The 26,401-nt window shown below is 38.2% G+C and overlaps 2 protein-coding genes across 6 annotated transcripts; one reads left to right on the forward strand and one right to left on the reverse strand.

The window, feature by feature from the left end:
- Positions 1 to 26,211, reverse strand: LOC117991878 (uncharacterized). Of its 5 annotated transcripts, none has more exons than XM_069505338.1 (7): positions 26,068 to 26,211; positions 25,287 to 25,381; positions 8,760 to 9,028; positions 5,456 to 5,669; positions 3,256 to 3,402; positions 2,377 to 2,514; positions 1 to 1,899 (listed from the first exon to the last, which is right to left on the reverse strand). In XM_069505338.1, exons 1-7 carry the CDS (start codon positions 26,098 to 26,100, stop codon positions 1,821 to 1,823), a joined length of 975 nt encoding a protein of 324 aa, XP_069361439.1. In that variant the 5' UTR covers positions 26,101 to 26,211; the 3' UTR covers positions 1 to 1,820. The 5 variants fall into 5 exon arrangements, with proteins under 5 accessions (XP_069361439.1, XP_069361442.1, XP_069361441.1 ...); XM_069505341.1 differs by lacking the exon at positions 26,068 to 26,211 and adding an exon at positions 25,657 to 25,757; XM_069505340.1 differs by lacking the exon at positions 26,068 to 26,211 and adding an exon at positions 21,085 to 21,257 and having other exon boundaries at positions 25,287 to 25,577.
- On the forward strand, positions 9,470 to 11,654 carry LOC117991991 (uncharacterized). The gene has a single exon (XM_034979634.2). The coding sequence runs from the start codon at positions 9,578 to 9,580 to the stop codon at positions 11,618 to 11,620; it is 2,043 nt and encodes a 680-aa protein (XP_034835525.1). The 5' UTR covers positions 9,470 to 9,577; the 3' UTR covers positions 11,621 to 11,654.
- Positions 26,212 to 26,401: the final 190 nt, after the last annotated feature.

Raw genomic sequence — 26,401 nt, forward strand, 5'->3', positions numbered from 1 at the left:
CATAATTATATTCGTGTTAGAGCCATCCACAGTACTATATTCCTCACTTTTAGCCAATCACAATCCTTGACATCATTTAGGCATTTTTAAATAGATATTTTATTTTGGCGTAGCCTTCCCCGCCCCATGTCGGAGCTTTCAGGTTGTGATGTACGGGATAGCGCTGTCTGGTTTAGGTATATACCTATATAGGTGTGTAGAGAAATTGAGACAGACAGATTCTAGACTGCGGCAGCATTTGAATCTTTGATACATCTTTGAAAGACGCCATCTCTTTTCTTTTCGTATTGCATTAGGAAACTGGGAAACTGTGCAAAAAAATCTGCGAATGCGATTCTATTTGACTGAAAAGGCTTTGCTTGGCGACCAATGATGACGTGTTATAAATTTTTATTATTTTTTCTGGTCTACATCACTACATGCGATAAGAAAAATGCGTCATACGATTACGATGCGATTACGATTTTAAGTAGGTAATAAATAGGCAGGTTTAATAGACAATTAAAGTATTTTTACCGGTAAATAATGTTTATAATAATTAGGTATTACTTAACTAAAACACCTTAACTAAAATAAATAATAGATTTACAATAATTACAATCTAACTTCTAATAGGACTTTCGTAAAACAAAAAAAAATAACAAATAAAAATATAACAACAGTAGGTAAATGTTCAAAAAATCCATGTTTTAATTTATTCTAATTAATTACCCTAGTTATTAAGCGATATTGTTAGAAATAAGTATTTTACAAATAAATCAAATAAATAGGACAGTTTTACACGGGTCTTGCAATACCATTGAAGGATTATAAAGATGTTCAGTTAGGTACAGTACGCGGCCGAAAGTAATGTACATCGATCTTTAGAAGGAGATAGCAAATTTGTAGAGCACTGCCTCTGTTGAGACCGACGAAGCGTCATATTATAGGTATGAGTGACAGAGACAACGCTCTACAAAGCCGAAATGTCATTCTAAAGGCCGATGTACATTACTTTCTGCCGTGTACTGTACAATTGTTATTCGTATCCATTGATGACGAAGCCACGCCATAGTTTTGATTATTCTAAGTTGGCATCCTTTCAAAAGAGCGAGACGAGTGTAAAAGTTCCTTATTTCAAAGTGTAGGTACCTAATAACATCAACAACATTTCTTTTTAAGCTAAGCATTATTCAATGGCACTTAGATAAAATAAATATGGCTTGTAAATTCATAAAAGTTTGAAAATCGGCACATGAAACTAGACAAAAAAATTGATATCTACTGTAAAAAGTTCAAAATATCTATAGTACCTATGCGATAGGTTGAGATGGCAATTGGGGTGGGGACGCCCCGTACACCCGCACAGCCCCCACGCGAAGCCGGTCCTGGCGAGCGCGGGTGACGTGCGGGTGTTTGGGGCGTCCCCCGCCTCATACCCCGATTGGCATCCTCGACCTTTTGCGTACTATACATGACACCAAATGAATATGAATTAAGCTCCAAACACATTATTTTGTAGTGTGTAGCATAAGCAAGGTGCTTGAGGGCACTCCGATGGGTTGACTAAGAATGAGCACCATAACAGCCCAATGTGCCCGTCCTGATAATAAATGCACACATAACTACACAGTGATATGTATTTGCACCTTAATAATCAAAGCACAATGTGATAAAGTCGCTTTCTACACAAACTTTTATGAATTCACTACATTCATTTAGTAGACTAAAATTTGCGTCAACTTTGGTTGAAAACTACCACTACATTTGGAATTTCGAAAAGGTCTAAGCATGGCTTAAGCCTTAAATATTATTTTAGCTATGGATATCATTATCACTATCTACATAGCTTTAAATTCCATCTCGTTGTTATCGATGCTTTCTTGTTCCTGTCGCCTGTGAAGAGTTTCCGCGTCTTTCCTGAAATAATAATTTTTTCTTAATAATATACCTGTAGAGTGTAGATATAGCGACCAAATGAAAACTATGACGAGTATGACTACGATTGTACAAAAGCAGATTTCAGCCGGGCTTGTGTATTTAAAGGTATGATTCCGAACCACTCTTATAGAGATTGTATTGGGAGCAGTAGTGCCGCGACTGTGACAGCTGGTGACAGCACTGCTGCGGCAGCGCTGCTGCGTGCAGCGTGGTTCGGAATCATACCTTTATACTTAGTCTGAACTGTGCAAACCGCTATTTTGCAACTTCAGATTAGACTAGGTTCTGTGATACTGTAGCTAGGATATCTGGTACTCTTCCACTACATTATAAGTAAATACTAGGTAGGTACCGGCAGCACCCAAGCACAATCAGTGCGACAACACTTTCTCGTGGCTTTTGCAACTCATTATCGGTGTCTAATAGACGAGAGAGATAAACGAATTCTTTACTTACGAATATTTATTGGTAGAAGGCATGAATATACTCTTAGGGCAGAGCCTGTAGTAGGGCCAGCACTCCCCGCCAGATTCACCTGCCCGTTGCGCCTCCACATATTCCTCTAGGAGCTTCGCGTAAGGTGATTTGTTAGGGCTGCAATATTCGTTCAAACATGATGATTGGCTTATGATTATGAAGGATATCCCCTATCAATAGAGCGTGGCAGCTAGATTAATCGTAAGGTAGAATCATCTTCATCAACAACTGATAGATTTCCACTGCTGGACATAGGTATCTTATAGGGACATCCATACGCCATGGTCTTGGGCCTCCTGAATCCAGCGGCTCGCTGTGACTAGTTCGATCTCGTATGTCCACCGACTTGGGGGTGTTCCGGTGGGAGATCGGTGGAATGTAGAATAAGCCTAGATAATTACAAGTACCTATGTCGACGCGTGACTGTAGGTACGTATTTTATTCAAATTTGAAATTCAGTAGGTCAATTCTGTAAAACCTGCGTCAATCATTATTACATTTCAATTGTTGTGATCGGCTGAATTTATGCTATTCTTGTTGCAACAATGCATTTTAGCCAATAGTGAGCGTCGAGCGAGCGTCAACCAATCAGAGGTGATTGCGATCGTGACATTTTAGCTGTCATTCTACCGTAATCGAAGGGCAGTTTGATAAAATTAGGTACAGACTACAGAGGTACGTCTATAAAACGGTTGCCGTAGCATGCGCAGGCGTTTGTTAGATATAAGTATACCGACGAGTCTTTTCTTTTAACAAGCATTGCGACACGTGATTTTTTTATTAATAATCCGGAATATTAAAAAAACACAAGTCAACGACGATAGTTCGGCAAAAAATAAAATCAAAAGGAATTATTACCTGAAGAAAAGCTTCATGACTTCGCCCACGAAGCCAAAATTCTTCAATGGGTGCGCGTGTACCTCGCAAATGGCTCGCAGGAGACACTCTTTGCCATCTAACCCGAAGTTTGCCAGGAGATCCTCTGCGATGCCATACAATAATGCTCTAGAAAATAATCATAAATAGCTATAGGTAGTATCTTAAAAAATATTGTTAACACTTAAATTTGTGCCTCAATAGCTCAACGGGTTAGGGACTGAATCCCAAAAGGTCGGCGGTTCAAACCCCATTCATTGCACTACTGTCGTACCTACTCCTAGCACAAGCTTTACGCTTAGTTGGAGGGGAAAGGGGATTACTAGTCATGATTAACATGGCTAATATTCTTTTTTTTAATATACTCACTCCTATAATAAATGATGATTGAGTTTACTGACAAATCATTTACCACCTGGTGAGATTGCAGTCAAGGGCTAACTTGTATCTGAATATAAAAAAGGTACTAAACCACAGATGTCATTAGGTGATATCACGGTCAACCGAAGACCTGTAATTTATAAATACTTCAAACAAAATACCACACAACACGAGACCACACACGCATATTGTCACGTGACATTGCCTGAAGGATAACGTGACCATAAAATGATCCGTCACTTTCCCTCGACAATAAAGTTATCACTTATCAGGAATTCGGACCGCACCGTGACGCTATGTTATAGAGAGAGAGGCAGCACGTGCTAGACCTTCGTTATTTTATAAAAGTTGAAAGTTTCTCTGCGTATTGTCCCCAACACTGGGAGGAATGTTTGTTTGAATCATGGTGGCTTAGGGAGATAACATGAATAAAGGTGTAAAAATCTTACATCAAAGTGTAAAGTCAATTTTTTATTTTTTCTTCGGAATAGTATTATAAATCACGTCATGCATTGCCAGACATTTAGGTACTGTCGTGGCAACCCCCTGTCAGACGTCTTAAAGTTTAAAAGTGTAAGGGTGTTTGGTAGAGGTTTGTCACCATACTGTCTGGCAATGCATGACGCGATTTCTAATAGGTACTTACTATTCCGAAGAAAATATAAAAAAATGACTTTACACTTTGATGTATGATTTTTCACACATTTACTACCTGTTATCTCCCAAAGCCACCATGATCCAAACAAACATCCAAACAAAAGTTTCTGCCAGTGTTGGGGACAATATGCAGATAAACTTTCAGCTTTTATAAAATAACGAAGGTCTGGCACGCGCTGGCTCTTAGTCCATTTGTAGGAAATCGTTTGAAATTCGTAAGTCGCTGTTCGGTGTCGTTGCGTAACTTTATTTGGTCACTAGACCGGTAATAGACACCTGATAGGAATTTTCTATTACTTCGTAACAATGTGTCTAACAAGTGTTCCGATTAACAAAGGCGCTAAGGCTCTACAGAAGTTTATGGAATTTCTTTAGGTCACATTTGAAACGAATAAATTCAAAACCCATGAACAAGCGTTGATTGATTAATACTTATTCAGAAGAGATTCTAAATTAGGTACCAATGCATCACTTTGTTAAAGCGTCGAGAATTAGGTCCACTGATATTTTACAATATTATGACCACAACATAATATCTTGAGCAATGTTTCTTATACAATTCAATAATCGCAGCTCCGCTACCGTGGCAATTTTGGAAAATCCGACCTTTCTACATTACAAAGGGAAACCCTGTGCGAAATTCCAGCTTTCTAGGTCCAAGGGTTTGGGCTGCCGGCTGGGCGTTAATGGGTCAGTCAGAAATTGAGTCAGGGCTCTTTTAATAGAACTATGGAGAGAACTAGAGAATGGTCTATGTAAATGGCTTCCATGGGTAGAGTAACATTACACACATTTTAGAGTGGCAGGCTGAGAGACAGATGAAGAGATTGGTACTTATATGCTTATTATTTTCGGAAACCTACTTTTGTGCTTTTATAAACTTCCGTTTTCCACACCTACCACAACAGCCTACTATATTAATGTATGATCTCCATTCATTGTTATCAGTACCCTTATTATAAGAAATGCGAAAGTGTGTTTGTTTGTTGGTTTTTTAAAAGACCTAATTCCACGCGGACAAAGTCGCGGGTATCGGCTAGTACCTAAATAACTCATATTAATACGTGTATGATTTATTTATTAACTTGTTAGCTAAGGAACAAATTATATGTACCTATTGCAATTCCCAGAATCATATTATTACCTCTCTCCACCATGAAACCTGTCCAGCACCACGCTCTCGGCCTCAGGCGGGATGGCTTCTCGTGTTGACCTCTTCCCCCTCCTGTTATCCAAGTACTGTCCCACATAGTCCGCCATGACTGACGCTGCAACGTTTCCCATGGACCGCGCGAAAATAGGCGGCAAATCGCCGTAGGGATTTTCGTTGTCAGTCAAACCCAGCTTGTCGAAATCAACTGCAAATGGAAAAAATACGTGAGATAATATTACCTACTGTTATCATATCAATATTTTCTTAACTGACTTTAAAGTATGAAGCTTCTGAAGTCCGAACCTTCGGCTTCAGCTTTCGCAACCTTCGGCCAAAAAAACCACCCTTCAGCAATACTTCGGCTTCGGCCAAAATGGGCCCAAGTTTTGCCTGAAGCCAAAGGTTCATTTCGTTTATTTATTTGCGTTTATGTACATTGGATAGTGGACTCTATAGCTCTGTCAGGGCATTATTCCGAATAGAATACAATTTTACAAGGTTCAAATCGACAAAGATAGGTAAAACAAATCTACCAATGCAATGGTCCAGTTTCAAAATGTAGTTCTCTAACATACACATTACACATGGTTGACCAATGAACATGTACAGAAATAGGGTAGGTATCCCATAATTGATCGTTGTACAACCACAACAATCGGTCACATACCACCAAAGTACCCACTATGTTAGAAACCAACGGCCGTAGACCGGTGCGATCGTTCTGTGCTATATGGTAACGACTAGCATGCCCGTCGTCCGATTACTACAGTAACCTAAGTACCTACCTAATTTCTACGTTTGCCAATTTAGCGTTTAAAATATCGTGAGCGATATATATCAGTACCCTTATTATAAATGCGAAAGTGTGTTTGTTTGTTGGTATGTCGTTCAATCACGTCGTAACGGTGCAACGAATTGAGGTGATTTTTTGCATGGGTATAGATTAAGACATAGAGCAGAAACAAAGAGGAGATGTTGTATTAAGATTTCCCTATGAAATATCGAGTGACATTTTGCGGGGTGAGGGGTTGTGGAACGCCGCCCACTTCTCAATTTTCCATCTGCGGGTTAGTAGCAAAACTACTCACTTAGCGACCTAACATCGATATATTGATGTCACTACATAGTTCAGCTATCTCACACTAGATGTCAATAAGTGTAGAAATTACGTATAAAATTACTTACAAATGAAATGTGATACCATTCATAGCATCAGAACGTCTGTCTGAATAACTTTGACACGATAAAACACAACACTTCATCCTTTTGTTCTTAAAAACGCGAAAACACACCGATAATACGAGTCTCAATATATGTGAACCTGACGAACGCAGACAGCATACTAACTAAGGCCCCGCCCACAGTGATGACGTCAGGACCTAGTTGAAAATCACAGTGCACAGTTGCTTAGGCCAACTCCTCTTTGTTTCTGCTCTATGGATTAAGACCTGGAGACTGACATAGGCTACGTTTTATCCCGGAAAATCAAAGTTCCAACGGGATTGTTAAAAAAACCTAAATCCACGCGGACGAAGTCGCGGGCGTCAGCTAGTCCATTATAAAATACTATCTGATGCCCGCGACTTCGTACGCGTGGATTAAGGTTTTTAAAAATCCCGTGGGAACTCTTTGATTTTCCCGGATAAAAGTAGTCTATATCACTCTCCGTCTTAAACTATACCCATACAAAAAATCACGTCGATCCGTTGCTCCGTTGCGACGTGATTAAAGGAAAAACCAACACACCAATAAAGCAACAAACCAACAAACAACACACTTTCGCATTTTTAATATGGGTAGGTAATTGGGTAGTGATTTAAACAAAAGCCGGCTGAACTCAGGTGAGTAGGTAGTCGAAGTCACCCGAATCATCATGATCAACCCATCGCCGTTACTATAGACTTACAGAGCACGGGTCTCCTCTCAGAGTGAGAAGGGTTTTGGCCATAGTCTACCACGCTGGCCATGCGTGGATTGGTAGACTTCACACTCCTTTGAGAACATTATGGAGAACTCTCAGGCATGCAGGTTTCCACACGATGTTCTCCTTCACCGTTAAAACGGGTGATACCTATTTAATTTCTTAAAACGCACATGGCTCCGAAAAGTTAAAGGTGCGAGCCCGGGATCGAACCCCCGACCTATGATAGCCTAGTGGTACTGGTTAGGACGTCCGACTAGGCGGACGTCCTAACCAGTACCACTAGGCTATCATAGTAACCCGACAAGTTTTCGACTACTCACATGAGTTCAGCCGGCTTTGGTTAAATACTAATTTACTCTACATCGTCAACTACAGTACCTACGCGGCAGGAAGTAATGTACATCGACCTTTAGAAGGAGATAGCAGATCTGTAGAGCATTGTGGAACCAACTTCCATCGGCGGTGTTCCCACTACATTACAACCAGTTGCCTGCTCGTTTGATTGCTATCTCTATTTAAAAAAAAATTGTCTTAGTCGTTGAGACCGACAAAACATCATTTAGGTGAAATGACAGAGACAACGCTCTACAAAGCCGAAATGTCATTCTAAATGCCGATGTACATTAGTTTTGGCCGCGTATTGTAACTACGCGACTAAGAGCCAGCGCGTGCCAGACCTTCGTTATAAAAGCTGAAAGTTTCTCTGCGCGTAGTGTCCCCCAACACAGGGAGGTATACGATCAGTGACTATGAAGTTTGGATCATGGTGGGTTTGGGAGATAACAGGTAATAAAGGTGTAAAAAATATTATGTCAAAGTAGTGTATTTTTTTATATTTTCTTCGGAATAGTATGAGAAAGATTCCAAATCACGCCATCCATTGCCAGACACAATGGCACACCAGGTATTGGGAACTCCCTGTCAGACGCGATAAAGTTTAAAAGTTAAGGTCAGGCTGTTGGGGACAATACGCAGATAAACTTTCAACTTTTATAAAATAACGACCGTCTGGCACGCGCTGGCTCTCTCTCTATTATCTGCCAATAGATAAGAGTAGATGCATAATGTTATTTATAACTGTTATTGTAAATAAATTACAAGACTACGGTCAACTACGGTATCTAATATCTAATATTGTTATGTGCCATACTTTTTAGTTTCTACTGGTTTAATAATTTTTAAAACTCTACTTGAAATCTACGAATTTGAAAATACTGACTTTGAATTTCCAGTTGATACATTATGGTACCTGCAAAATCGTTGAATTAATCTTTTTTTAAATATGCTTATCATGATTTTTAGGAAGTTACTCGTAGGTGTTGTTATTTCTGAAATTTACGTTTATTTCTTACCATTCGACTTAATACTTACTTGTAAAGGGAAAACTAACAGTCATGTTAGATAGGAATCCTTTCGGTGGATGCCTCACAAATGGCATAGATATAGATGGTGTGATCGCCATCGTAGTTCCGGGTGGTAGTGCCAAACGTCCATCGTTCGTGATCCAAAGTATTCTCTTCTGGCGTGAGTGAGGGACGTTCTCTTTAGCCACTTCCTCCTGGTTCTCCGGTGAGGCTATCGGTAGAAGTGCTGCGAGTGCTATACTGATTAAAACGCGTGGTATTCTCTCCATTGTCAACCTGTTGAAGATATATTTTATTGTAATCCATTCATTAATCATAAGTGCCAGAACTGATTTGTTGCTATGATAGTATATCTATTAATTGTGTAGGTATAATATCTAGAAAGAACGTTCCTTCCAGTGTTGGGGACAATAGGTACGCAGAGAAACTTTCAGCTTTTGTAAAATAAGGAAGGTCTGGCACGCGCTGGCTCTTAAGCCAAACCGTTGATAAAAAAGTTACAATCAGAAAGTCGTTAAAGGTAGTATAGTCCGTACAAAATGACTCCTCACGCGCCATTTTAAATCTATGGGTCAACTGTCATGTCAAAAGTACGGTTCACCTGGGTTTACCTTTAAAATAAGAATTAAAATCGTACTTTTTAACATGAAATTTGACAAAAAAAGTTAAAATGTGAGGAGTTAAATTTTACGCATTATAAGTAAACATTATTGTTGTGTGACAGTTGTATTTGTCACTGTTGATTTCAATGATTGATTTTGGTAGTTTATTACCATTTCCATTTTATGATTTATATTAATTTTTTAGTTTAAAACGACTATAAGAATGGACATATCGCAGTGCAAACATCTACGAGTTAGAGATAGCAGGGACTATAATATGGACATAGAAGAATTTATAAAATCTATAGAGATGCAGTTCAAAATTAATTTTACTTCGCTACCACAGTGGAAGGAACTTATTGAAATAATGAATATCGTTCAGACGGATTATAAAATGAAAATTCAGAATGCAGCAAATCGTAAATATCAAATATTACAAAATATTTTTGTACAGAATTCCAGACCCAGTCCATTTGAATTAACTGATAAATTTGCAAGAACGTCAAAATTTTGGGAAAATATGAAACTCAACCTTAGAAAACGTAAAGCTTCTAAAGACCAACCTCTTATTAAGTCTAATGATGATGTGAATCAAACACTCAACTCACAAACACTGATTCAAGAAACGATGGATGAAGTGAGTATTAATAAATTTCAAGCACATCCTAATACTGAAGAAGTGCAATCGAATCAACTTTTAGTTGAAAGGCCGGATACCGAGCTAGAACTTAAATCCCCCATATCTGCTCGTCTACCGGTTAATATAGGCACAAATCAACACAAAATGATTTCTCCCCTTGGATCCAACTATACACCCTTAATAAATCCAGAAATTGACTTAAGTCACACACAATTGAAGTTAGATAGCACCGAAGAAAATAATTTTACTCCAACTCAAACGAAACTAATAAAATTTTATCCGAATAAAATCATTATAACAAATGATACAACAGAAAAACAATCAATGAAATTATTTTTGACAAATTGTTGTACTGAATATTTGCATTTACAATTTAAAAAAATATCAGACTATTCATATTTTAAAAATATCAAGATATTTCCTTGTACGCCGATTAAATTGTATCCTGGCTTAAAAGTTATTTTAAAGTTAATCTATTCACTTAAAAATAAAAATGATGACAATATTATATCATCAATACATTTAAGAATTAGTCGTAACGTGATCTATGAAACGTCTGAAGAAGCTCTTATCATTCCAATAGAAAGCAGTTTTATAAAATCAAGAACCATAGCAGTTACTGAAACAGTTTACATTCCTTCAAATTATAGTTGGCAGGTAACTCCAAAACTCGGCTACCCAAAAGCAGTTGTTCATATAAAAAATCAAGATGATGCATGTTATTATTTACATATCAGGAAAAAAAATGTAGATTTTACCAAAGAACTTGGTGAAAGTCTTAAATCAAATGACGTTGAAAGTGCAGATTCGGAGAGTTTAGTTCGAAGGATAGATGATATAGAAAATGAACTCCAAAGTACAATTTTGTCCACACCAAATACTAACCAAATGACGAGTAAACATTTTGATGAATTAATTAATAATGATAATGATTTAGTGAGTGCTGTTGATATTGTTGTACTAGTTTTAAATGATATAATAGGTCTTGTTCTTGAACCTTTTATTTTTAAACAAACATATTTGCGGATTCCATCTCGATCCAAGAAATTAGTTATAGTGTATTTTACAAGAGTCCATCATGTAGGGTGCCATCAAAGTTATTATGATTTCATATTTAACGATTCTGAAGACGATAACATTACAATAACTAAAACAATTAAAGTTTTTGCGGAGGTGTTGCCTCATCCAATTACTCTACATCCAAAAATACTTGATATGAGTAAATCACCTACCACCTTTGGTTATTTGGAAGATAACTTCACAATCACAAATTCGCACAAGATTTTCCCAGTTACAATTAAAATAAAAACAACCACAAAAATGAAAAAGATATTTAAAATAACGCCTATGGAAACTTTAGTTCCCGCACAATCCAGTGCGAAATTTTACGTTAAAATATGTACAAGAAATAATTTAGAATCGACAGAGTTCGATGATCTAGCTTATTTTACGATAAAAATTCTTATTATTGGACATAAATCCGTCTACCAAAACGTACCTCCGCTTTTCTATGAGATCATAGCACCATGCGGGACAGAATTTAAACGAATATATGGAACCAAATATTTCAGTGATGCTGTAGATTCAAGCGTAATAAATGTTAATAATTTGGCAGAGCCCTTGTAAAAATTTGTATTTTTACCTATTTAAATGTTAATAAATATCATGATTTGCTAGTTTTATGGAATTTTATTTTAAGTACTTAATAAAATTGCTAAGGAAATAAAGACATAAAACCGCTATTCATCCACACCCCGCCCACTTTAATATCGCAAAAATAAAATAAGGTTCATCTTCAAGGAAAAAAAACAAGCAATAATTTACTTTCTCGCGTCATAAAAATTACATTAACAAGTGAAGTTCCAAGGAATGTCGTTGAGGACAGCAAGGATTAAACCTGTTGACCGACTTTTATGTATCACAGGTCAAGTAATGTTCCCGTATAATATTCCAGTTTTTATTGGCAGGTCTTGGGCCGGTTTTAAATAATAATCGATCGTAAATCGAAGTGATCGATGTTTTGTTGATCGCCTGTCGTTTACAAAGATGTTTCTTTAATGAAACGTGCGTAATAATGACATCGTTTAAAATTATATCATGTTCGCCATTTAACAATTGAGAACAAAAAAAAAAACTATTATCTCATGAGTAAGAGTTTTACTCTCACTAGCGAATTTTACATTGTTTAACGCAAAGATTTCGCATTGAGCGATCAATAGTAAAATTTCTTGTAGCAAAAATGAACAATAGAAGTAAAATTAGCAGTATGGCACATTGTTGGAACGTATAACTTTCAATTAGATTCATTACAGCAGATCAAACAAATCCTTTACTACACGTATTATATACCTATAGTATGCGACAGGTCGAGATGGCAATCGGGGTATGACGCCCCGCACACCCGCGCTTGCCCTCCGGGATAGCGCGGAGGCTGTGCGGGTGTGTGGGGCGTTTCCTTCCCGATTGCCATCTCGACCTGTCGCATATTATAGTTATGGTCATTAAAAAAATATAAAATATGATACAGTAGGCCCTAAGCATCGGTTTGTGGTTGTCAGATAGACCCTGGAGAAGCAGGCCTCACACATCAGGCGTCAAAAAATCCAGCACCCTCCTCGTAGTGAGTACGACTACGAAAAGTTACTAATAAACGTAGTTTGAGGTGTGCGTTGATAGACCAGTCAATTAGTCAGTCAGTTATACCTTTTCCTTTTTATACATATTTAGAAGAGTCATTCATCTCTTTGTTAAGCTATCTTATGAGGTATCCATACTAATACCTATTATAAATGCGAAAGTGTGTCTGTCTGTCTGTCTGCTAGTCTTTCACGGCCCATTTATTCAACCGATTTTGACCAAATTTGGTACAGATATAGCCTGCATCCCGGAAAAGGACATAGGCTACTTTTTATCAAAGCAAAGAACTCTCACGGGATTTTTAAAAACCTAAATCCAAGCGGATGAAGTCGCGGGCATCATCTAGTTATAAATAAACGATGTTATTTCCGAAGAATAAAGGTCAAACCAAGTCTAGCGCCAATTTACTGAATGACAAAAGTTTCTACACAACCGCGTTGACGGACATTGCACCTTCTATTAATATGAAAACTTTCTGCGATCAGTAAACGATTAATGAATTTAAAACTTGGTATCAAAATAATACTTACCAAAGAGTTTGGGTCTATAATGACAATTGTTCGACATTGGTTCGACGCGTGCGCACATAAGAAAATCATTTGAAGTTTTAATGACAATGATCCGTATTCAAAGCGGATAACTAATTCGTAGGCTTTCCTAACAACCGTTATTATATTATGTTGGGGCATTGTTTTGCCAATGACAATTGAGGGAATAGTCACGAACTTGTGTTTTTAGTATTTCAAGCATAATTTACTCATGAAAAGTAGGCGCGTGTCAAATGTTAGTGTTGTTCCACATATTATGAGAATTTTCTTGTAAAATACGAACGCTTTAACGGACTTGGCCTTATTTTCCAAAGTTCAGCGATTTTCCGAGACTTTCGCGAATTTTCTAAATTTTCATAGCCTTACGGTACCTACCTACTTGAAGTTCTTTATTTCTTACTAGCTTTTCCCGCGAGTTCGTCTGGGTAGATATAGTCTAAGGTTCTTAAATAATCCCGTAGGAATTAAGTAGTCATTAGTTTAGTCCTCTAGCTGTCTGCGAAAGTCTCTTCAAAATCGGTCGTCATTTGCTGTTTCGGGTAAGACCGGACAACCAGACTGACACTCAAAAATTAGGAAAACAGGTGTTTGATTACGTGAAATCAGTACCCTTATTATAAATGCGAAAGTGTGTTTGTTTGTTGGTTTGTCCTTCAATCACGTCGCAACAGTGCAACGTATTGACGTGATTTTTTGCATGGGTATAGATAAAGACCTGGAGAGTGACATAGGCTAGCTACTTTTTATCCTGGAAAATTAAAGAGTTCCCACGGAATTTTTAAAAACCTGGTTCCATGCGGACGAAGTCGCGGGCATCAGCTAGTTGACCATAAAATAGGAAAGGGCAATTCACTGGTTTGGAATGAAGATTCTACTAAGTCTTAAGAGCCATCAAGAAACTCAGCAGATAAAAAAAAATAAAGAAAGGATATGTAGTGCCTTTGGAAAATTACCTACTAATCGAAACCCTTTCATACACACATGACACATCGTCGTAAACCTACTTGCAATGCTCATTGTCATTCACACACGCATAAATAGGTACGCTATCGAATATCGATAAGATACGAAAACGAATCGATGAAGTGCGTCGATATTCTAGATTGAGAACACGAAATACTTCGTATGCCATCTGTACTTACATTGCTTTCGCTGTAAAAATGATGTACAATATGCACGCCTGTTGTTTTTAGAAAAGGCTCGAATGTGTAGGGGGTGCCATACAATCCGAAAGGTGGTTGGTTCAAATTCCACCCGTTGAACTATTGTATCTACACAAGCACTACTTTACAGTTTACACTTATAGTCTGAGGGAAAATGGTGATATCTACACACTACCCTAGATGATGCTCGCGAATTTGTTAGTATGGATTCCTTTTTTTTAGAAATCCCGCGGGAACTTGATGATGCTCGCGAATTCGTCCGTGTGGATTTACGTTTTCTAAAAATCCGTTGGGAAATCTTAATTTTCCGGAACAACAATATCCTTTATCCATCCCTGGGATGCAAGCTGTCTCTGTCGGATGGGGGCGTGAAAAGGTAAGAGATAGATAGGCAGACAGACACACTTGCATTTATAACATTGGTATGGATATGGATAATGGTAACTATAGGTCACAAGGTAACTAAAATATACACATACGACAGGTCAAAATGACATTCGGGAAGGGAACGCCCCGCATACACGCACAGCCCCCGCACTAACCCGGTGCGTGCGAACGCGGGTGACGTGCGGGTGTGCGGGGCTTCCCCGGCCTCATTGATCAGATGGACTATACATAATATCTATTTGAATTAGGTATAGAAACGACGATAGAGGTCTGTTATTTTTAGGTATAGAAAGAAAGCTATAATATTATGGTATCTAATTTAAGGCATACCATTCATTTGGTTCGTAAGTAGGTAAGTACAGAATAACAGAAGCAATACTTATGCAATGACTGCAACTCTTATTCGAGTTAAGGTTTTTAACCTTGAAAATGTCAAGGTTGAGATAAAAGCATTTTACGAGATGCCCAGACATTATCAAGTTCACTTTTTAAAGAATTTTGTCGCTCTCGTTTTAAGTAACTTGTTAATCGCGACAAGATTTTGTGTAAGTAATAAAAATACGTCGGAGACCGGGGCTTTTGATAATACATATTCAGATTTAAAGGAGAAACGGACTGACTAACATAGTCAGCTGTACAACAAAATCGTATAGTTCACAAACTGTTTGGGTCCAGACTCTAGAAACTTGAGTTTTTGCCTGAAGCTTCTTCCCTACTAAAAAAGGATTTTCAAAAATTCTACCCGAGTGAAGCAAGGGATAGAAAGGATCGGGATAAAAATAGCCGCGCTGAATGAACCTTTAAAACTCTTTGGTTTCCGGGATAAAAAGTAGCATTCCGTCTACGGGATGCGAGCTATCTCTGTAGTCTATACCCATCGAGGAGTAATGTACCTGTAATGGACACTAAAAGGACGCATTATAGACACGAAGTTCAGCAATCTTGGACCAGAATCAGCAACCCTGAACCTTACCAGCGCAACTGCGGACCCCCATCATCGAAGAGCGTACCTCATTCCTGGTAAGTGACTACATTTACAAACACTGACAAAATCGGTTAAAAGAATGGCCGTGGAAAGGTAACAGACACACAGCCGCCGCCGTAAATAGGTAGTGTGACGCAAGTCAGCCTAGAATATTACTTTTTGAACTGCAACTACAACAGTTGCCGGCGAGTCTTTTGCCGGTTTCTGTAGAATATGCTAGCTGATCAATTTAGCTCGCGACAGGTCGAGATTGCAATCGGGGTATGAGCATGGTAGCGCACGCGCTTGCCCGCATCGGGGTAGCCCGGGGGCTGTGCGGCACGCTCCCTCCCCGATTGCCGTCTCAACCTATCGCATACTGTAAGTAGTAAAATCACTACTAAAAGACAGATTTAACTTTTCAATGGAGCCTTAAGTATGGCCTACTTGCTGCTTGGCCTACTAATAAACGTTTGTAAATCCTCAATTTTAGGTGACCTAAGTAAAATCTAGATTTCCGGCACTGCATTGAGGCATTGTGAACACGCAGCTACCTAGGTAATACAGAACGCAAATCGCGCCATTTCATCTGCCAAATGCGTTATTGTTTTAAGTTGCGGTCTCTTTTATTGCACCGCAAGTGCACTCAATGTTAACTAACTTGAGCACGTGTCTTTGCTTTGAAATTTTGACAAGGGAGATACATGAGGAAAAGAATAAATGCTAGTCTAAAACTAAATAGATTTATCTACCTATCTTTTTGTAAATATCTATACATAATTTCATACTTAATTTAAGTACATATAATAAATGCGAAAGTGTGTCTTTCACGGGTCATCTGTTAAACCGATTTTCCCAAGCTTGCATCCTGGAATATCAAAGAGATTTTGATCTATCAACGCACAATTACTGGACGGATCGGGCTGAAATTTGGCATGCAGATAGCTATTATGACGTAGGCATCCGCTAAGAAAGGATTTTTGAAAATTCAACTCCTAAGGGGGTGAAATAGGGGTTTGTTTGTGTAGTCCACGCGGACGAAGTTGCAAGCATAAGCTAGTTAAAATTTAAGGGAAAACAATCGTAAACAACATTATACAAAAATATATAATACCTATGCATCACCAACATCGACTTCGCCATCTTGTTAATTTGGAGGCTGATAAGCTTTTTGATATCATGGACATCAAAAGGAGACTCAAAAGAACAAAACCATTTAAAGTAGTGTTAAAAGTGCATTTAAATGCAATATCAGTGTAATAATGCTTGTGCTATTTAACTAGGTAACAAAAACATACTGAACTCTAAGTAGCTACCTATTAGAATAAACTAAGGACAGTTATTGGACTGCAAATAAGATACAGAAATAATCACAAGTAGGTACCTAAGTAGTAGAAGCTTGAGCTAAAGTAATATTACTTACTAACTCACAGATGCTCACAGGCTAGATTGTAATAGGATTAAAACTACTATTATTTGATAAATTAAAGTTGATTTATGGATTTAAAAAAATCATTACCTTCAATAGAAAGAAGCTTTAACAATACTTACTTTATCATGAGTTGAAAATATAACCTCGATATAAAGAGCGCGAAAAATTCAAAACTTGTTTTCATGAAGTTGATACCACAACAAAAACTTGTCATACCCCGTCGAGCCTTAAGTTACGAGTAAGTAAAATATAACAGAAACATCTTCTTAATAAAAACGGCGACCTCTTGAAAACCTCGACATTTTTTTGGCCCCGATGTGACTTCGAAGAATGATTGCTCGTGAAAGCGGGTATCCTTATAATTGCAGGCAACCTAGCAGTTTAACTAGGCTGCATTTTATCAACCCGTATAGATAGCAAAATCTCTAATTGCAATAAATGTATGAAGGAACGTAATTACCTATTGCAACCTTGCTATAGATTCTTATAAACACAGGACTAGTGTTAGAACTTAGACTGGCTGATAAAAAATGAATAGGATCTAAGAAGTTTGTAAAGTGTACTACGTCTGTATTTTCCGTAAACAAAAAGTTGAAAAATTGAGTCAATCACTTGAAAGTGCGAAGGTTGAAAGACTAATCACCTCTTTTCTAAAACAACTCCAAAGGGTCAATATAATTTTACTTTTCCCTCCTGAGCATAGTAGAATTTATACAAGAATCTGCATCATGTTTCAGGAAAAATCTCTTTAATTAAGACAATTAAGTAGGTAATAGGTATATAATATACTTTGCGCGGGAGAAATAATTAATGTGACCTACGTAGTAGCAAAAATTTCTTACCCGTTCAAAAATGTTTACAACTTCTACAAGCACTTAAACACAACACAGAAAAAGGAAGAAGTCCCGATACACTGATGCACTATAAACGCCCCTGCCGGACGATCATCACAAAATGTATCCAATAATACTGTGCACGCACTCGTCAGTTAGGTTGCGCCGTTGCCAAAATTTCGCTAACTTTCGGGTACACTCTCGCATAACAAACACTATGTCTTGTCCTCCTTTATAATAATCCGAGTCGAATTTCCCTTCTTCTTTTATTTTTTTGGGTTCGAAGTTTCAAAATTTACACACGGTATCCCTGGCGTCCTTTAGCCGTCGAAGTGCGGTATTGATGAGTTTGTAGTTGGTATTCACTTGTCGCCGAAACTCTCTGCTAATTAGGATGCACGGAGCATCCTGCGCTTTCCTCTGCACGGAACAATGGACAGGCAGCGCCCTGGGGTGACAGGTTAGTCGTCATCGTATCGTGTGGTAAGGTCTAATTGTTCATAGTTGATAGCTTGTGATGAGTATTGCGGGCGGTGTGCTTGCGGTGCGAGTATGGAATGGAGGCTTGCGCGTAGTAATCGTAGCTCGCACTTGGTTACTGGGTTAGCGGTGCTCCTTTTCCTGCTTCGCTTAATGGGCATCATGCCTACTTGTGGGCAAACCCGCTCGGGAATCCAATCAAACTTGAAATGTTAATTTTTTATTCATACCTACAACTCGAAGATTTACTTCGATTCTTCAGCTGTTGAGACAATTTTGATAAACTTATCAAGCACATTATTCCGTAAAAAAGTCCAATTTTTTTTAGAGAATGTGAAGTATGTTCAAATTTGATTAATATTTCCCCTTTTAGGTATATGGTCTAAGATCCGGTTAGTATAAAAATGTTTTTGCTTTTCTGATAAGGCAACCTAATACGGTTGGATTGGCAATAAAATAATCTTTCATTTGATATGAAATTCGATTAAATAAGAGATGAGGGAATATTAATAACGCTTACTTATCTGTTTATACCTGGCAACTATGTTGCGCAGAAGGGAAAGTAGGCAACCTTTATTTTTTCAACTCCTTGGGGCATATTCTTTCAGCTGATGCTCGACTTTCATAAATAACTAATCAGGGAAGTCAAAAGGTCGAAAACATTAATTTTTTTTTGTAGTTTAACATCATTCTCACGGATTTAGCTAGGCAACCTATTTTTAATGTATCAATCTATACACTATCTATAATCTAGCATATATTCTCCATCACGATTAAATGACAGATGAGGGTGTAAGTAGATATTTCTAATACCGGATCTCAACCACTAGGCAGAACTTTTTGCAATTGGGTGAAATCTGAAACTTTCCAATTTTAGTCAATACCTAAACCAAAAAAAAATATTGGTGTTCATGTTCAATGATCTTTAGAAGATTGACTACTAATATTTTTTTCTAATTGAACTAAAGTCACGTACTGTATGCATACTAATATTATAAATGCGAAAGTGTGTCTGTCTGTCTGTCTGCTAGCTTTTCACGGCTCAACCGTTCAACCGATTTTGACGAAATTTGGTACAGAGATAGCTTGCATCGCGGGGAAGGACATAGGCTACTTTTTATCCCGGAAAATCAAAGAGGCTTCCACGTGGTTTTAAAAACCAAAATCCACGCGGACGAAGTCGCGGGCATCCTCTAGTATACTATAAATGATGATTATATGTAAATAGGTACAAAATAAATCCTTCTTTAGACACAATTGCATCTTATTGCATATTCTTTGGATGCTCTTGGCATCTCTTGAAATGCAGCGGTGCAACGTAATGAAAGCGAAATCTTATAATAGGACCCTTTACATACAGCAGTGTGCCTTGTTGTGCATTGACAATTTTAACGGAACAGAATGACTAAGTATCAATACTGATCCATACTATAATAGTTACCTACTGTTAATATTATAAAGGGGACATGAAAAGAGCCTCCCCGCGTGGTGCTTAGTTTTATACCGATCACAAGCACCCGGCGTCCCTGGAAGCAGCTACTACATGAACAAAATCAGTAGGCTGTCTGTTTCTTTGTTTATCGGCCCAACTCCATGCACTCAGTCTCTATCTCCTTTATAGTGTTTATAGAACGCATTTTGGGATGAGTGGAATTTGAATTTATTCCTATTACCTATGTTTTAAAAAGCTATGGAAAAAAATCAATAACCACAAACAATAAAAATTGAAAAACAAATTAATTTATTACAGAATACAAGAGTATTAGAGAATAAGAGAGGGAATGTCTATAAGAGACACCGATTGTGTTTCAATATTTTTAGAGCAGATGACCGTAATAACGGCTCAATTTTTTTTTGACTTTTGAGTCATTGATGGCATTTTTAGCACCTATCAATACTAATATTATAAATGTGAGTCTGTCTGCTAGCTTTTCACGGCTCATCCGTTCAACCGATTTTGACGAAATTTGATACAGAGATATAACTTGAATCCTGGGGAAGGACGTTAAAAAACCTTAAACCACGCGGGCGAAGCTGCGGTTCATCATCCAGTTGTAATATAATTACCAGGTCCTAAGGACGGCGCTATAGCTGTCCCAGCTTTCATTTCAGATGATGGCGATTGAAATTCAAATTTAAACAGAAACCAGTCATTACATATGTAGGACCAACAATAAATAATTCATTTTACGCCCTATTGTTGTGTTAATTACCCGCTCAACCCACAAAGGCAAAAGCTAAGGCTGACATTTGTTCAGACCGAAGATAGAATTAATAAATCTGAGCAAAGTCAAAATACTCTAATCTCTATACCATAATATAAGCTGATTATAGAATAGAGTAAAGCCAATATCTCACTACGGCATGATGACCAATTTAGCGCACACACTGTCATCTACTCGAACCCAGACGCTAAGGAACGCGCAAGCGAGAAAACTCGCAACGCTGGAAGAAAGTGAAAAACATCTAGTTAAAATGTAGCAAGAGGCAGCAACTATATAGCAAGCAATAGTTTGCTACGTTTCATTATTACAAATTTTTGCATAAGAGCAAAAATTTACTTTCCGTAAAAACTAGCTTGTGAAATCGCTGTGAAAACAATTTAAAATGATTTAAAAGTAGCAATAATGCCTATCTCTGAATTACATATGGCTGAAATTGATCCACACGCCACAGTCTTGCGCCGCCTGAATCCAGCGGCTCCCCGCGACTCGTCTGATGTCGTCCGTCTGATGTGGACCAAGGGGTCATCCAACGCTGCGCCTTCCGGTGCGAGGTCGCCATCCCAGCACCTTTGGACCCCAACGTCTATTGGTATACTGGAAACCAAATAAGAGCTTAAATAAAAGTCCGATTTGTTATCAAGAAAAACACCACTCCACTCTGCCAATGTGCGTTGCCCCTAAGATTTGCAAGCTTTTTGACCTGAGCCATCCATATCCAGCACGAGTTTACTACGAACTTGCTTTCAAGTCTACTTGTATTTTCATAATGAAACGTCCCGTTAAATTGCTTTTTGAGACATTAAAAATGCCGTTTCCGACTGGTTTATGTGTGGCCTGTTGCCTAGGCCATGAATGGAGCTTTCTAGGAAATCAATTAAACAAATGACATTCTCGATTAACATACGAGATCTATGACGTGCTTGACATTTTATTAGTGAGTAGGTTAACCTACCCGCCATTTTACTCATGAAACAATACTTCTATCAACCCATCACTGGCTCACTACAGAGCACGGGTCTTCTCTCAGAGTGAGAAGTGTTTTGGCCATAGTCTACCAGGCTAGCCAAGTACAGATTGGCAGACTTCACACACCTTGAAAACATTATGGAAAACTCTCAGGCATGCAGGTTACCTCACGATGTTTTCCTTCGCCGCCGTTAAAGCAAAGTGATATTTAATTAAGTACCTACTTAAAACGCACATAACTCCGAAAAGTTAGAGGTGCGTGCCTGGGATTAAACCCCCGACCTACGATTAGGAGGCAGACGTCTTAACCACTAGGCTATCTATCACAGCTTCTTTCATGAAACAATACAGGCATATAAACAGTAGAATTATTCGTCTTATAGGTACTGACGATAAGAATAATTAATTTAGATGAAGATAGTTACGTTTATTTCATGCGATAAGTAAAGTTTTTTTTAAATACCAAACTGTTATTATTATAACGCTCTTACATATTTTATCTAATACTTAGGTCCGACGACGGGTTGGTTTATTATAATTTACCTAATAGGTATAAGAAGTTTTCCGCTGGACATATCGAGTTACAATAATCAAAGTAGGTAAAGAAATGTCTTCTTGTTCAAGATAAGTAGGTACCTACTACCTACCTAGGTAGAAACCCCATTATGTCTTCTTCGACATTTCTCTCTAATTGTTCCTTATTTTCCTTGATAAGTATCTAGTTAAGGTTATTTAAGTACATTCAAAAGTAGTACACGGATTAACTGTTAACATTGAATTCACTTAACAGTGAATACCTACATATATTTTTTCACAATAATTAAGTAAATAATTTTTTAAAGAACATACTTACTTCACATACATAGTCCAAATATCCAAAACTAAAACCACTTTTATAACTTACAACTTACAAATTCCGTAATTAGCTAGGTATCTACTATAACTATACCTACTGTTTGTCATTTTGCAGCGCTTATTCGGCTTTTTGTTAAAAATGTTTAAAATATTCGAAAGCTTTTATTACATATTATTATAAGAATAAACTTATCTAGGTACCTACCTGCTAATGTTCTTTTGTTTTTCCTCAGCAGAGTTGAATTGCGTTTTATATACATACTTTAAATTCATGTCATGGAATGCCAAGATCATAGGGTAAGATGAAACTACCTGATATGGATAACCGCCAATTTAAACCACTAGTAGAAACTACAGTGGTAAAGGATTTAGAATCTAAAAGCTCTGGACAGAGACAACGCGAGACGCCAACGCGGCAAGTCTTCAAACGGAATATACAGCTCCGAGAGATCCGTAATATTGTACAAGAAACGGGAGACAGATGTTGTCAGGTATAAAGACTGAACGACAGTAGAGCTGATGTGCCTGCACATAACGTTGCCTACTGTGCGGGATACGAAAAATTGATAAACAGTACGCGGCCATCACTTATGATGAACATCGATCTTTAGAAGGAGATAGCAGATTTGTAGAGCACTGTCTCGGTCGTTGAGACCAACAAAACGTCATATGGGTATGAGTGACAGAAACAACGCTCTACAAAGCTGAAATGATATTCTAAAGGCCGAGGCTATTTGGAGGTCGGGGGTTCGATCCCGGGCACGCACCTTTAACTTTTCGGGGCTATGTACATTTAAGTAGAAATTTTAAAAACCATTTATCATGGTTTAGTATAAAATTTTACATCTCACCAATGTTGATTAACCCCCCTAAGCACGTCCTTAACGATCCCGAGGATCAAATCATGACCGACAATGCTCCCTATCTCGTAGGGCTACACAATTCAACCTCATCACAGCGTCTTCGCCGGCGAAGACGAGGTCCCCGATCCACCCATCCCAACGTCATCCTAAGCCGTGGTCCGAGCCTCACAAGAGGCGCCCTTAGGAGAACGTTGCCCCCCGACCTCTCGAATTATTTCTTCGAGCCCTAGGGCTCACGCCCAGGCGGAGCTTCGCGCTCGCCAACCCCCCCCGGTGACGCTGTAGCGGCCAGTAGGGCCTACGCAGCATAGTCCATCCGAAACAACACAATGTTGATAGAATTCCAGAGTCGAGACTTAATACAGTGCGACAAGGCTCTCTTGGCACTTGAATGACATTGACAGGGAAGCGCTTTTGGAGATCAAAGGCTTTAGAATATTCAAACAAAATCAAAGGGGACACTTGTGACTTGACGGCAACGTTCTCCTCATTTCCAATTCGAACCGCCAAGATTTGGAATACCCTTCCAGCATCAGTTTTCCCACCGAATTATAATATGGGTACCTTCAAGACAAGAGTGAATAGGTATCTTCTAGGCAAGCGCGCTCCATCTTAGGCTGCATCATCACTTGCCATCCAGGTCTGATTGCAGCCAAGCGCTAGTCTATAATTTTTTTTTTTAAAAACGTTAGTTCCGATTTTCGCCACGCGCCAAGATAGCCTTGTCGCACTGTACCTCCTTATTTGATTACCTAACTACATAAAGACTAGGTAAGTACAGGTATTGTTTGGTTAGCGACTGAGTTAACAAAGAAGAATATTTATATCAATGCTCCACTGACTTTGAAAGATGCAAGCAACTAAAGTCTAGGACCTGCGGTGAACCTGTATTTCTAATCCTATATACATAGGTGGATGTATATACATACAGATTAATTACCTACCTACTTCAGTGTTTTACTTACCTACATCAGTGTTTTAATTGGCAAATGGCGAGTTGAAATCTTGCTAAGCCTGATCCTGTGACTAATACGGTCAGTTCCATACTTCTTTAAATAGCTATCTGGGCTTCTTCGTATGACCGACGGAATTCAGGATAAATAAGTATAGAAGTGCTAAGATTATCCCCGCAGAAATGTGTAGTGGAACATCAGTACATGTACATGAACTCTCAGGCATGCAGGTTTCCTCACGATATTTTCCTTCACCGTTAAAGCACCGTCAAAATCATTAAATGTGCAACGCATGGACGACACAAGAAGCCCGAAAAAGTTGTTGGACAGCAAACCAGAGGGCAAGGAGTTCGGTGGATTGACAGAATGGAGAAGGACATAGCGGCATTTGGGGGTTCGGAGCTGGAAAGAAACTGCATCTGACTGCCTCCAATGGGTAAGTTTGCTTGACTAAGCCAAGGTCCTCCTAGGACTGTAACGCTTTGATGATGATGATTGGATACTTGAAATAACACTTTCGAGTTATTTTTGTTCGAGTTGCTAAAAATTGTCGACTACCATTTCTATCATTTTATTTAGAATTCTTCGGTATAAACCTATTAAAAGATACTTTCTAAGGGTCATTCATACTCAAATGTGCTCAAATATTAATTAGCACTTGCCTTTGACCTCGTCTTCGTCCGCGTGAAGTTCAAACAGTAGGTAAGTATTTGTAGTTATTATAACCCATTGAATTATTATAAGTAGAGTAGGTATACTTATACGTACTAATGAATACTTTGATATACGGACACCCACAGAAATCTGACTGGTCTTTCAATTAAGTAGCAAATTATTGTATAAGAAGCAGGCGTTATTTTGCGGCAGTAGGTACCTTCCTACATAATATTTGCAATTGTGTATTGCCATTGCAATGCACAATTGCAAATATTATATAGGCACATTTACCTCCTTCCAATTTTCTGTAATAAGCTAGACGCAATCACCTTCTGATTTGATGGAGGGATATTTTCTTGATCACTGTCACTGTCACTTGAAATAATTCGCCGCCACTTCTTGGGCGAGGAAATTTCGTTTTCGTCTGAAATTAGGTAATAATAATCTTTAATCACATGTACTCGCTTTGTAGTAACGTATGATGAACATCAAGGTGTTTTGGTATGGTTTTGATATGTGTGGTGCTGCGTGGTGGTGGTGCATTATTGCTTGCTGGTGGCTGGCTTTTGCTGCATATTAAACAGTGGCGGTGCAGGTCGCATGCTGCGTGTTGCGCCATACAGATTTGTCTGTTTCAGCGGATTGCAGCAAATTAAGCTTTTCGTTTCTTGAATTAGCTAATTATGTAGGTCTACTTACCTAGGTGAAAAAAGTGAAAAACTTCAGAATATAGGTAAAACATATTGCGTCAGAAACCTAAGAAACAGCCTTATTAGGTATATTATCCTTAAAGTAGGAACTTGTGTGAGGACGTTGTTTGAAATAAAATATGGCAACCTAAAAGCCTACATTTTATACTTTCTCGTCGCATTTCCATATCATCCGTGTTTGGTCACATTTATAAAGAATTTCGATAAGTTACAATAATTTATTTTAGTCTTACACATTTTGTTTAGAAAGAATCTCTATAGTAAAAATGCTTCGAACCACTCAGTCGTCAGGCGGATTTTTATCTAAGTAAGTACAGTACACCTTTCTTATCAAATGCGACGGAGAAAATTGATAAATTATAATTAGATATCCACAGATAAAGAAAAAGTAAGTACTTACGGTACCAGGTGGTATCAAATATTTTATGTTCATACTAGGTGATGCCCGGCGGCTTCACCCGCATGGATTAAGGTTTTTTGAAAAATTTAGTCATTGATTTTCTAGAATAAAAAGTATCTCATGTCAATCCCCGGGATGCAACTTATCTCCGTCAACATAACATAACGGATAGGCTTTTAGAAATCACGTGCGAACTCTTTGATTTTCCGAGACATAAGTAGGTATGTTCGTCACCGGGAATCGAGCTATCTATTATTAATAGATATGTAGGTACCAGAAGTACCTTCATAGGTACTTATAATAGGTAGGTACTTTATCTTATCAAAATTGATTA

This window comes from Maniola hyperantus, chromosome 20 (genome assembly GCF_902806685.2).
Source record: "Maniola hyperantus chromosome 20, iAphHyp1.2, whole genome shotgun sequence".
Classification (NCBI taxonomy): Eukaryota; Metazoa; Arthropoda; class Insecta; order Lepidoptera; family Nymphalidae; genus Maniola; species Maniola hyperantus.